The 13,306-nt window shown below is 34.4% G+C and overlaps 1 protein-coding gene across 1 annotated transcript in view; it reads right to left on the bottom strand.

Moving 5' to 3' along the window:
- The window catches only part of Tis11 (Tis11 zinc finger protein), a 129,315-nt gene extending 120,450 nt beyond the window's left edge, over positions 1 to 8,865 (bottom strand). The window contains exon 1 of the mRNA XM_073975428.1: positions 8,767 to 8,865. Coding sequence (XP_073831529.1) covers positions 8,767 to 8,865 — 99 coding nt within the window. The remainder of the gene's footprint in view (positions 1 to 8,766) is intronic.
- Between the last annotated feature and the right edge of the window lie 4,441 nt (positions 8,866 to 13,306).

Below are 13,306 nucleotides of genomic sequence, written 5' to 3'. Positions count from 1 at the left end.
GTTTTGAATTCAAATATACACCACTCTGTTTGCTCACTGATTATATACAGTCGCTTTTAATGATTTTTTTATTTTTTGTATTTCTACTTATTTAGTTTTTAATATGCACTCAACAAAAGTTATTGTTGGGTCAAGACTTTTTAATTTTGCCCCGCTTCATGTAAATAAATATTCAAATAGGAATATTGAAATATTAATATTAGTCCAGATTTACATTCGGCAATTTTTCTTGTTCCCTTTTACAATTGCCTCCTGTGTCTATACAACAATTCTGTGTCGGCAAGACTTGTTTTCAATACATTAAACATAATGTCAACTACGAAAAATATAAGAGGAATTGCCTGAAAAATCCCCTTACGTACGTACCTCTCACGTTGCGATTTAAGAAACGGTCACATTGGCAAATATTTGCAAAAAAAAGTGTCAAATATTTCTTTGCCACAATCAAGGCACCCCAGGAAACAACTGGTTTTAGGAAAAGAAAAGTGTATGTACCTTTGCCGGCAACAGTCCCGCCCCCCACAATTTTTTAACATTTTTCGCTAAAATAGTACGTCCGATATCTTTTGAACGGAGCAAGCGATTTGTTCCAAACGTTAAATCTCGTAATATTTTGTCAAACTTAGTTCAAGTTCTATGGGGCAGGCATCTCCCTCACAAAAAAATCAACATTTTAGTTTAAGTACAGTTTAAGGTCTGTTCGATGATCAGTCGAAAATTTTTACCGAAGGTACTCATTGTTGTCTTTTTTACAGCCACATTAAATTTTTCGTGCAAAAGTCCTTGACGGCCGCAATATCTATCGATAGGAATGACTCCCAAAATAAGAGTCACTTTAAAAATGGACTATGACGGTCCATTCCTTTAGGTACCCTCTCCGCAACACTTTTCGTATTTAATCTAAAGTTCATAGGTCCAAACTATATCTCTGGTATTTGTCAACTTTAATTTCCATGTTCCCAACCTTGGGCCTATTACATCCGAGATTACCTACGTTGCGCCCATTACATCAGAGATTACCTACGTTTTGGAATACCCCTAACAGAAGCCGAGATATTGGCACAAGAATAAAATCTGACCGATTTCACATTCTCTAAATATTATCCGACCATCACCACTTATCTTTTAAAGTTGGATAGTCAACTCGGCTTCAAACAGTCTGGAAACGATTTTTGCATTTTAAGGCTTTTTATCCGAACGTTTTGACATTTTACAAGAGATAATCCAAAGAGGGAGTCCAAAAGATTCTACAAATTAGGGATGGGGGATAGGATTTTATTCTCGAAACTGGTAATTCATTTGTCCATGGAACTACTTAATGTTTTTACGTGCAGAATTCGGCAGCCATAGAAGAGTGTAACACATTAAATAATCGGTATTTGTTTAATTTCATTTAATTGATTTGTCAACTATCTCGGCAAAGTCGATGAAATACTTTTTTAATTGTTCTTAGGACTAAATACATGAAGCTAAAGAATTTAATAAAAAATTCTTGATTCAAGATTTTTTTTCATTATCAAGTCAAACCCTTAGGCGACATATTAGAAACAATTCTTTATGACTTATTTATTTCATTTTTAAGCCTATTTTTTTAATATGTCCTCTTGTAGCTTTCGAAATGAAATCAAAATATTTTGACTTCTGACCGTTGAATATTGCTTTTTCAAAATCATCAATGATGATTATTTCAAAAAAAGTCATATTGACAAATTTTTGAAAATGTCCAAGTTTCTTAATATAAATAAAACATTACATTTTTTCTGATAATAAAAAAAATTGTTTAGAAATATTATTTCCATGGAGATAAGTGGGAAAAGATTTAATGACAGTTGACCCAGTTTAAACAAAACAAAATAATACAAACAAAAATAGTCCAACTTTTTATGTAATTAAAGAGTTTATGAAATAATGTTAAAAAAAAAACTGAACCCTAGGTCAAAAACATTCATGCACCACTACCTGTTTCAAGTTTTTTTATTATTATTAATAATAAAATACATTTTTTTATTTCTTACAGATTTATGTAATTGTATTCCAAACGAAATATGTATGTACCCCTTAAGAAAATTAATCAACGAAAATGAAAATCGGATGGAATTGGTTGTTGGGGTACTATGCACCACACCACCACAAAAAAAGCTGAAAGACTATTGGAAAAAAGAGACATAGAGCCAGTGAACGAACGTGCGTGTCTATAATAGCTGGCTCAAATTGCAGTATTGACAATTGAGCAATTTATTATAAGTAGCGATTCTTTTTGTAGTTCAAATCTTTTGTAATATGTTGGGCATGTGTATTGTTGTTTATTTCAACAGGCGGCAGTCAGAGTAGTGGTGGTATGGATATGTAAATGTAAATTTGTTTGAGCTGTTGTTGGTGCCTCCCCTGCCCCCCATCTACATGCCTTATTTCTTTCAAGTAATGCTTTGGGTGATTGTCTTACTGTCGCTAACCAACGACATCATATCCACCGCACCAGTCCCTGAGCCACCCAACCAACCATGCCGTGTAGAGTATGTCATTGTTTTTTAAATGCTAATAAAATTTGCAAAGCTTATCAGAATTAGCTCGGTATAAGTGTTAATCTTATGTCGAAGCAGGTTATTGCTGTATGAATTGTATTGTATTTATTACTAATATTTTTTGCCATATTTGTTGTTGCTCCCTATTTTCGTTTATACAAATGAATATTTTAACATTTCTGTTAATCATTTTTTGTTTGTTTTTAATGTCATAACAGACAGTCATTCTCAGACAGCGGCCAGTACCAAGTTCCGGGTTAGGTTTTTTGTTTTTGAAATTGTTTGAGCATCAGTATTTATTGGTTATTTGCAAAAAATTTGTTCGTCTCTACTAATCGCAGCAATGCGATGACAATAACAATTCTCACGAAGAACAAGATGAGATTTTTTCTCATAACACTTGACTTCTAGAAATTATTTTCAAGAGAAGATCATTGATCAAAAACCACAGAAAACAATAAAGTTATTTTGCAAACAATAACAAATTATCAACATGTTTTCTTAGTTCTAGCTTTGTTTTGCTTACAAGAAAACGAAGAAAACAACAATCAAATCGAGTTTTACGTCAATCATTCATATTGGTATTTTTTATACAACAAGTCTCTCATATACGGTATGTGTGTGTGAGTGCGACAATGTTCATATGTATGTATCGGGGGGTACTTGTTAATAATTCAATTGTCAAGGGGTTCACACAATCGCTGTTCTGTTGTTGTTGCACTTGTTATTCTTGGTTACTTTACTCTCTTATTAAAATGCACTTCAACGTAATATTTATTCTATTTGAGCAGCAGGTAATAAACAATTGTCGTTGAAGTTCATTTATACCCCCTTCGATTCAAAAACCACCACACCACCCTCGACGAGAAATGTGTTGTTCTTTTGTTTGACAGTCTTTGAATTTTTTCCATGTTGTTCTAAGAAAACTCAGAGCGCGTCGGTGAGCTCTCCTCTAAGATGGCTTTTACAATGTAATGATATTTGTGGTTATATTAAACAAATGACAAATACTTTAAAAGTGAATACATTTACACCTTGACTATGTCCAAAATAATCGAAAGGGAGGACTGCATTCTCCAGATCTTTTAATACCATCCGAGATTTCAGGCAACGTTAAAGGTTATCGTCCAGTTACCAACATGTATTTCACGTATACGCTAAGGTATTGACTTTTGAAGTCAAGTGGATTTCGTAAATCTAAACGTTCTATAACATTCTGCTTGAAAATGTTGATAGAATAGCACACCGTACTCATAACATCACATATTACTTGGACAGAAAGCTCGTCAAGCTGGGCTTGGGCCCAGAAAACTCAAAATTCCCTGCCATCAGTTTTGGACGGAATTGCTTTGAAACTTTCTCCGCAAGCCAAATACCTCGGTATAATCCTGGACAACCGTTTGACGAGAAAAAGGAATACCGACGAGCGGACGGAAAAAGGTTTTATTTTTATTGTACTCTACTCCTGCAGAACTCCATTGGAAAAAATTATAGACAAGTCATACACTGGCTGTATGTAACCATGGCTCTGCCCATTTTAACTTATGGTGGACTTATTTATTGACTGCACTCGGGAATAAGGAACAACTGCTCAAACTATTAAGTGTGTAAAGGGCCGCGTCAATTCTGATTACCGATGCAATGAACAGAACTCGTCTGGTCGCCTTGACCGTGATACTGGACATCCAACCTTTGGATATGATGGTCCAGTTCCAGGCATGCTAGAGTTAGGATCGTGGCGGGTTAGACATTTCGGACATGCGTAAGTCTTAAACTTAATTGATAGCCAGCTTGAATCAACCGACAGGAATTGCATAAGTGATTATATGCCCACTTCTCTCAAGTTTGATTCACTCTCTGTAAATTTTTCCAAGCAGGGACATGGAAGCCACCGTGGTGCAGGGGGGTAAGCGTGCACTCATTGATATGAGAGAAGTCTCAGAAGAAAGTTAACACCTAACGTTTTAGTTTAAATTTAATTATGTCTCTGATATAAGAATATGATACATATAAAATATAAATGCAATGTTTTTAGGTCCACAATTTTACGAGTCAAACGAAAGTCTTAAAATTGGTATGGCTTTCATTCGGCATTTGAACTTCTTTTCAAACAGTAAATCCATAAGTGCTTTGTTTAAATCCGGTGATAATTCCCCAAAAGGACCCGTGGTAACGCTTTCGGGTAATCTTGGTATGAAATTGACCTCTATTTAATTTTCTGTAAAAACTTTTTCTGTAAGTACCTAATGGATTTGAGATCTAGAGACTATAATTGTTGATCATTTATATATAGGAGCAAAACATTGAAACATTTTATTCATAAATTTGGGCGAACGCTTCAGATCTCTGGTCATATGTTACATACACCTTGGGTATTTGCCCCATTCATCTACTCAAGGGTCTTTAATATCGTGCTAATATGAGTGGAAGATATTGTTTATTCCCCGCTGATTTCAATATAATTTGGCGAAATTTTTTTCTGGACCCAAATTTCGTCACAATTTCCAAATTTATTTATTTATTTATTTATGCCCATGTAAAAACCTAGCCCATAGGGCCATGATCGCAAAAGTCTTAAACCAGCCATGCAATTATAGTTCGATAACAAATCAACATAAGAAACCATGAATTTTATATTACACTGCTATTAAGATGCTCAAATAACTTTCGTTTGTAACAATTTAAAGAGGAATTAAATACCTTCAGCTGTGGTGGCAAAGTGTTAAATACACGAGAAACTCTTACAAAAAAAGAGTTCTCCAACAATGGAGTCAAACACGGCACAAGCATTTGCTTGTTCCTCTCCAATCTGGAGAATATCAAAACGTTTGTCCAATTTTGTGTTTGGTGCACCAAATACCTCAATCGGTCGGAATTCGGTGACATTTTCCAAATTGTATCAAAAATAAACAGAATTTGGGTGTTTGGTGCATCAAATAGATGAAATTGGGCGAAAAAAATATGTATGGAAGCTAAATCCAAATCTGAATCTGCAAAATCCGGCCAAAGAACAGATGTCGGTAAAATTAAAACGCAAAATTATTAAAGTACCAATAAAATTTGACAACACTGTTGCTAAATCGATTCGGAAAGTGATGATATGTATATCCCTAAAATGAACTATTATGGATCTATCTAGTTTCCTATTTTATGTTGCATACAAATCAGAGCTCCGATTTACTCGCGAGTGAAATTTTGGGGTGAGGTGGTAATTTTTTTTGGTGGGTGTTGGGCAAGTTTATTTGGGGGTGAGATAAGTTTTTGTTTGGTGGTGGGGAGGGGTCAAGTAACCCCCCTCAATTTGCTCTAATTCGAGAATAGTTTCACTAGCGAATGGAATTCGAGCGAGTATTCGGAGCTCTGATATAAATTCATACGGAAAGCATCTTCGATATATTAAAACATAGATGTCAAACTTTTAAAAGCATGCGCGCACTATTCTAAGTTCTGCTTTTTGGACATGTCTTCAGTTAGGAGCATGATACAATAAGGAGGTAGCATTATCAGCCCAGCTGAAGCCCAGCTGGTGGTAACATAATGTGTCAATTGCATTGAATTTATGTCAAATTTTGACATCTTATGTTACCAAAAACGGCAGTTGCTGCTACCTTCTTATTGTATCATGGTTAGGAGGTACGTCTGTTTGCACATGTAAAACTGGAAAAAACAATGACATTGTTGTTGTTATGTTCCTCGACGTCATCGTTTCTGAGGTAATTGAATACCACACATTTTAGTTCAAAATTTAATCATTTATTTCTTTGGAATTGAATTTGCAATATCACGTAATGAAACGTCTACAATTTTCCACAAAAGGGAAAATAAAAACTTTTTCTTTTTTTGTCGGAAAAGCGGAAAATTACAACAAAAACAAAGAAAAATAAAAACAAAAACAAAACAACATTGAAATCCCGTATTGCCTTAAATCGTGAGTGGCTAAAAACCAAAAGAGTGCAGAGCAGAGTGGATGGAATTAAAACTTGTAAAGCTGTATTACGACGACTCTACATAACTGGCAGATCGGCTGGCTGGCTGGTTGGCTGGCTGACTGCTTATAGTTGTTTGGTTACTCCTATTGCTTTTTACGTAACTCCATTGAATAGTTGTTGTGCTGACCCATTGGACCATTTTACTTTCAACATTTGTTGTTGGTTGGTCTTTTGTGTGTGTTCGTGATTTCCATTATAGCAATATTAGGTCTGAAAACGTATATATATTGAATTTTTTTATGCGGATATGATGAAGACATCTCGGTTGGTCCCTCTGCTTCTGTACTTCTGTGACTGTAACAGATGCTGCTGCTGATGTTAAGCGCGAATTGTTTGAAATGGTAGTTGTTCCTGAGCTAGTTAGTTGCACGATTGCTGTTTGGTTGGCTGGCTGCCTGCCTGTGCTTGGTTGAATGGGGTTATTTCGCTTGGTTGTAGATATGTGAAATATACCAAAATACAATGACTTATAAACAAATAAAATGCGACTTTAATTTAGCAAAAGGTCAGTGAAAAAATATTCGCTCAGAAACAAAACAATCATGCACACTCAACAATAACAACAACCATTAAACAGAAGCAGCAGTTAACAATGTTTGTTTTTGGTTGTTTTGTTTTCAGTTTTACACAATTTACATAAATATTCATGAATATACTTTGTGCGTTACGTTAGTTTTTATAAATTTGAAATATGTGCAACAACTTTTTGAAATTTTTTTAGAAACAATCGAAATGTGTTTATAGCTGTTTTTTTGTTTTTGTAGTTATTACATTTTAAAATTATGGTTTTCGTTTTATTCTACATAATCAGTGAATATTTTAATTGTAGGTATCTGATTTACGCTTATATTTCCTTTACCGACAGTATGCAGAAAATAGTGAACAATTTAGCACAGATAGTGTTTTTCGTCCTGATTCTAACGACTTATAGCACTTTCTGGGGAAATGTATAGTACCCGACATATGGGCCTCTGAAGTTCCGAAAATTCGCTTGTTTAATGGCCGGCTGGCTACTTAGAGAAAAATAATAAATTTAAAGAAAAATGTGTTCCCTTTCCCGAGATTAACCCCCTGTTTTTGTAACTTATTTTTGTTCGTTCGTTTATATTCGTAATAATTTAAGCATCCATAGCTCAGCCCCCAGAAGACATACACATCTAATTTTTCGTATACCCGTTCCATGTATCGTTAAGAATTTCTCATTTAAAAATCAGCGCTCAACATTTGCGTTAAAGCGAGAAAATCGATCTATAAAATTTGACAGTTCGTGTGAGAAGAATAAAATTTTTTACAAAAACTGGGGGTAAGTCTCAAAATCCCGGCCTGTCGGAACTGTCGCTAGGAATTTGTTCCCTATGATAACTATGAAAGCAATATTTTCATTTTTCGCATAGTGAAATGTTATCAACTTAGTCGATTACCAGTTAATCGAACCCATGATAGGTCTTCTATAGTATGTTAAACTATACTTTATTGGCACGATAAGGGTTCTTGATAAACATGATTGGGTTCTTGATAAATTTGAATTGTTTTCATTTTTATGTCAAATAAATCGAGATTGAATAGTTTATTATAGTAAAAAAGTGAAGTATTAACGAACTCTAATAGAATAAATTTTTTTAAAATCTTTTACAAAAGCGACACGGAATACTGATTACGTCAATATATATACAACATATGTACATATATTATATCTGAGAAGTCCCGACTTTCCTTCTTTTTACATTAACCGTCCTCCGGTGGTGGATTTAGCATTTTCATTTTCATTTTTTTTTTTTTTTTTTTTTTTTGTCAAATATAATCGACCAAGGCTTAAGACTTTCACATCAGAACATATCCAAAACCGGATACGCGTACCAAAGTCTCGTCCGAAAAGAATTTCTTCCACCGATTCTTCGGAAATGAAATCGCTAATATATCGGGAATTATTGAACTTCCCCATATAGAATTGTTGTTACTGTTGCGATCAGGACAATAAGACCACCGAGGTACAAATTTGGATTAATAATAATTAACTAAAATACATATTTATTAAGTATAACTTTCAGGCCTAGGGTGGGAACTATACCGTTCATGAACTGTGAATTTTGAGTTGATTTTTTGCACAGTAGTAATACTTGAGACCCTCTTCATGAGAAACAATTTAAAGTTTACAAGACGCCAATTAATTGCACACTTTTCTATGTTTGTCACAACGAAATCCGCCAAAAATATAGATAAGAACTACGATAACGAAGAACTTCGATAATACTCACCGTTGTAAATATGTCGCCACAATCGAAATAAATGGCGGTGTTCGATGAGGTTTTTGTTGTTGTGGTTGTGGTACTCTTTTGCACAATAGCTGCAGACATTTTTGCTGTTTTGTTATTTTCGTTTTCCTTTTAATTATACATGCAACAGGTTGGGGCTTAAACACACACAAGCACAAATCACCCGGAGAGGGGGGAATACTCTTTTTCCACAAAGTTCGTTTTCCTTTTAGTCCTGATTCGTTGCACTCAATAAATAGTAGTTTTGTATTTTGTCACACTACTGTTTCGTCCTTCTCTTTTGTTCGTTATTTTTCTTTTATTAATATTGATTTTATGGTGTATGTTTGTATGTTAACGGTGTTTTTCTATGTAATTTTAATTGTTTTTATTATTTTACTCCCAAAGTTGAACTTTTTGATACAAACACAGCCAGTGTCGTTGGTGTGGCGGGGGGATAAACAACGAGGAAGATGTGGTGATAAGTGTTTTTGTTTTTTTTTCTTACATTTGCTTTCTTTGGGGATCACAGCAATAAACAAACAATAAGAACAACATTCGCACCGTTCTTATTCACGCTCTTTTCTCTCTCTCACTCACAGCACCAGCTCAAACTCTGTTTCAAAACTCAAATCGAACAAACAGCGCAACAATTTTCTTCACCGAATTCAATCCAATGATCAATTTTTTCGTATACTTGTTGATGGTTGTATGTTGTGAGGAAGCATAAAAGGAGCAAGGGTAATAAAGAAGTGCACACAAACACGTTAATTATTAATCTCTTTTCGAGCACACAAATTTTGCTTTATAATTCTTTTTTCCTTTTATTTTTTTTAATTTTTTCTGTTACTCTTTGGAGGACATTTAAAATAATAATATTTTATTATTGCTCGTCGCTTGCATGTTTTTGTTTTCTTTTATGTTTCGTTTATGTTTTTCAAGCTTTTCAATAATAACTTTGTTCTTCTGACGCGTTTGAGCTTCAAACGTGTTTTCTTTGTTTTGTGTTTCCCTTTCGATTCTTTCGCGCTACACTTTTTGAATTCTTATTCTTCTTGCAGCCAAGTAGTATTAATCACTTGTGATTTGTTTCTTTGTAGTAGGCCTTCTTTTTTTTTCTTGCTTCTCTTCTTTCTTCTCTCGTCCGACAAACACAGATCGCACAACTTGCTTGATTTAATTTAATCTTTTCGACTTCTCGACTTCGACTGTTGATGTTGAGTGTGAGTGCCTTATATTATATTATACACATTTTCATTTTTTACTCTCCCATCGAATCCATGTTTTTTTTCTCACTCTCCACCGATTCAATTTTTTTTATTCTCACTCTCCACCGATTCCGTGCCAACACTGACGAACGTGTTCGATGTTCGCTTTGTGTTCAACATGTTTCACAGTGTTGTTCGACTGCTGGTGTGAGACTAACACAGCGTTTACATGTAAACATTTTCTATCGCGTTAGAATAATTAAGCTGAAAACAAACAACGTTTCAGTAAAGTTTTGCGTTGAGCGTTGACAAAAAACAACAACAGGGTGACGCCGACATCAAAGTCCGGCGTTGATATGTTTGCCGGCATATATTTCAAATGAATTTGAATTTTTCGGCATCATGCCCAACAGTGTAAAAACGGCCAAAACGGCACAAAACTTTACCCAAACGTTGTATAGCTGAAAACAGATACAAGGTTTGATTAAAGTTTTGTGTCGTTTTGGCCGTTTTTACACTGTTGGGCATGATGCCGAAAAATTCAAATTCATTTGAAATATATGCCGACAAACAGATAAACGCTGGACTTTGGTATCGTCGTCGCCCTGTTGTTGTTGTTTTTTTCTCGACGCCCAACGCAAAACTTTAATCAAACGTTGTATCTGTTTTCAGCTTATGTGTTTTCAGCCTTATGGGCACTTTACACGATATGTTTTTAACATATGGGTTGTCACTTTTTAAATACAAAATGTATATGCAAAGTGACAACCCATATGTAAAAAAACATATCGTGTAAAGTGCCCATTAGCGATTCTTCAATAATGCCAAGTTTACACTTACGCTCCAATATCCACTGGATTTCACGAAATCCTGAAATACATCCCGATTTTTGTTGATTTCAATCATATCAAAAAAATCAAGGTAGATGCATATGCGCAGCTGATTGAAAAAGAATTTTCAAACAATTTCTTGTAAATTGAATTAGACATCAAAAATATACGACCATGGTTTAATAATAAAGGTTAGCTAAAGCTTCCTGTCAATTTAAATTTTTTTCTTTCGACTGTTCCTAAAACGTCAAAACAATATACACAATCTTTGTATGTGTGTGTGATGTTTGCCAACAATTTTAAAAACAATCGAATTCAATGATTTTCAAAATTGTTTTTAGAACATTTGTATAGAAGAAATCCTTCAGCTTATTATGGAAACAAAAATTTTATCATATCCACAACTCGATTATGTGGAGAAACCTTGGCCCTTCATTCATTTTTCGCGTTTTTTATAAAATGCTCAAAATTGGTATTTTGTAAACAAACCCACTTGTTGCCTTTTTGTTTACTGATTTTGAAGTTTTATGAATTCAGGAAAAACAAGGGTTCTATAGATTTTTTTCATTTAAATCTACCTCTTTACTTATACCATGTATACGACAATGTAGAACTTTACTGCTTTATTTCGAAAATTATCGTAAAATTATATAGATAATGGTATTAATTGTGTATAATACGAACAAAAGAAAAAAATATTTAATCGTTGAGACATCATGATAATAAATTTTGTTAAATAAAAGTTGTGTTCATAACCTGCAAAATATTACTACTTGCAATTGATTTCCCGTTTAGTGCTAGAAATGCGTTCCCGTATTCCTTCTCTTTCAACAAAAATAGCTGTTGTTTTCTGCTATAGATATTTGGCCTAGTAGAAACTAGCAGCATGTTTATTGGCTTCTAAATACCATGGCTGCTACGTTGATTTTGACATTTCTGCTGGAGTTTTTGCAATTTCCGTCATTTTTTAAGAAATTTGTATAGGAAAGCAATTTTTAATTGAACACAATGAAAAATAGGATTGTAACAAAATAATTTAATATTTTTTTACAAATTTTGATACTAAACATTTTGTTGCAGCAATTGACCATCTACCTTGTTTATTGTGATACGTGAAAAGTGTTGCAACTTTTGGTACTTTTTTAGGCAAAAACAGGGTTGTAAATCATGTGTACTGTGATTTCGATGTTGATTTCGCTGAAATCACTAAATGAGATGATTTCATTTTTGTATGCAAAATCATGACAAATTTTACCTGATTCCGCGTGAAATCACGAAACGCCTTCGAAATCACGAAACGACGCCGAATGTAAACCAAGCATAAGTCGCAGCTGATATCGCCTAAAAATCGTCCGCGAATTACCAACCTAAAGTGTTTATGCAATGCGAATCGCGACCAAGATTCGCTGCCGAATCATATGGAAGATCTTAAGACGAAGAAAATATATAAAAAAAATTAAAGGTGAAGCGGATCAACTTTTATTATTAGAATTTATCTTATGTACATATTTTATTTTACTACTTTACGTATACGTTTTCACTAATTAAATTAATATTACGAAACATATGCTTAAATATTTGAATTTAACAGCTAAAAATGCAACCATGTACATAGTTTGTAAACATTACTATTAATTTACATCTTTGATCATACTACCTTCCTGTACAACTAATACTATTCGCGTCTCATCCTAAGTACTTAAGTAAAACAAAATTGCAATAAAATCGCTCTCATTCTGCAGCTAGAGTTGAAGGCTTAACATCAATACCACGCTTGCCCAAGTTGATGGACCTAGATGTTTTGCTGGAAATAATAGCTAAATGGAGAGTCAAGTACAATTTTAAATTAATTTCGTTGTTTTGTTCTTCTTTATTGACGCCCAACGTGGGGCCATGTAACACGACCACTCTATCGTAAACAGCCGAGGACAACAACAACATTGAATGCGAAGCGTACGTATCTGGTGAAGATCAGTTGGCACAAAACTTATCTAGACAAGCGTTATGATGGTAATCCCATGCGTTTTGTACTAGGCGATCCCAGAAACATAGAGATGTCTCTGTTGTGTATCAGTTTTGAACAACATCCATCGACAATCATCCGGATTACGCAAGCAAATTTGTGGATTGGCGTAAACAAGAACGTCAACTCCTTCGATCAAGCAAAGGCATTGATCAAAACACACATTTACGTACAAGTATGAATGCAAGCAGCCAAGACGACACAGGCACATTCATCTGTATGAAAATGTGGGTTGAAAAACAACATTGTGATGATGTACTACAACAACCACACACAAAACATCAAGAAGAAAACGCACAATGGTGAACCGACGCACATCAAGCAAGAACAACAACGTCCGCACACATCAGCTCAAAATGTGCGTAACGTTCAGCCGAGAAAATCAACGCTTGCTGTGTTTGTCGTGCATATTGTGTTTACAAGCAGAACATCAATAACGCGAATATTAGAAGATCCCAGCAGAAAGATGTTTATCCAGGCAA

The sequence above is a fragment of the Musca autumnalis genome, unplaced genomic scaffold (genome assembly GCF_047663935.1).
Source record: "Musca autumnalis isolate F117 unplaced genomic scaffold, ASM4766393v1 scaffold_3, whole genome shotgun sequence".
Taxonomy (NCBI): Eukaryota; Metazoa; Arthropoda; class Insecta; order Diptera; family Muscidae; genus Musca; species Musca autumnalis.
This window is presented reverse-complemented; position numbering and strand designations above follow the sequence as displayed.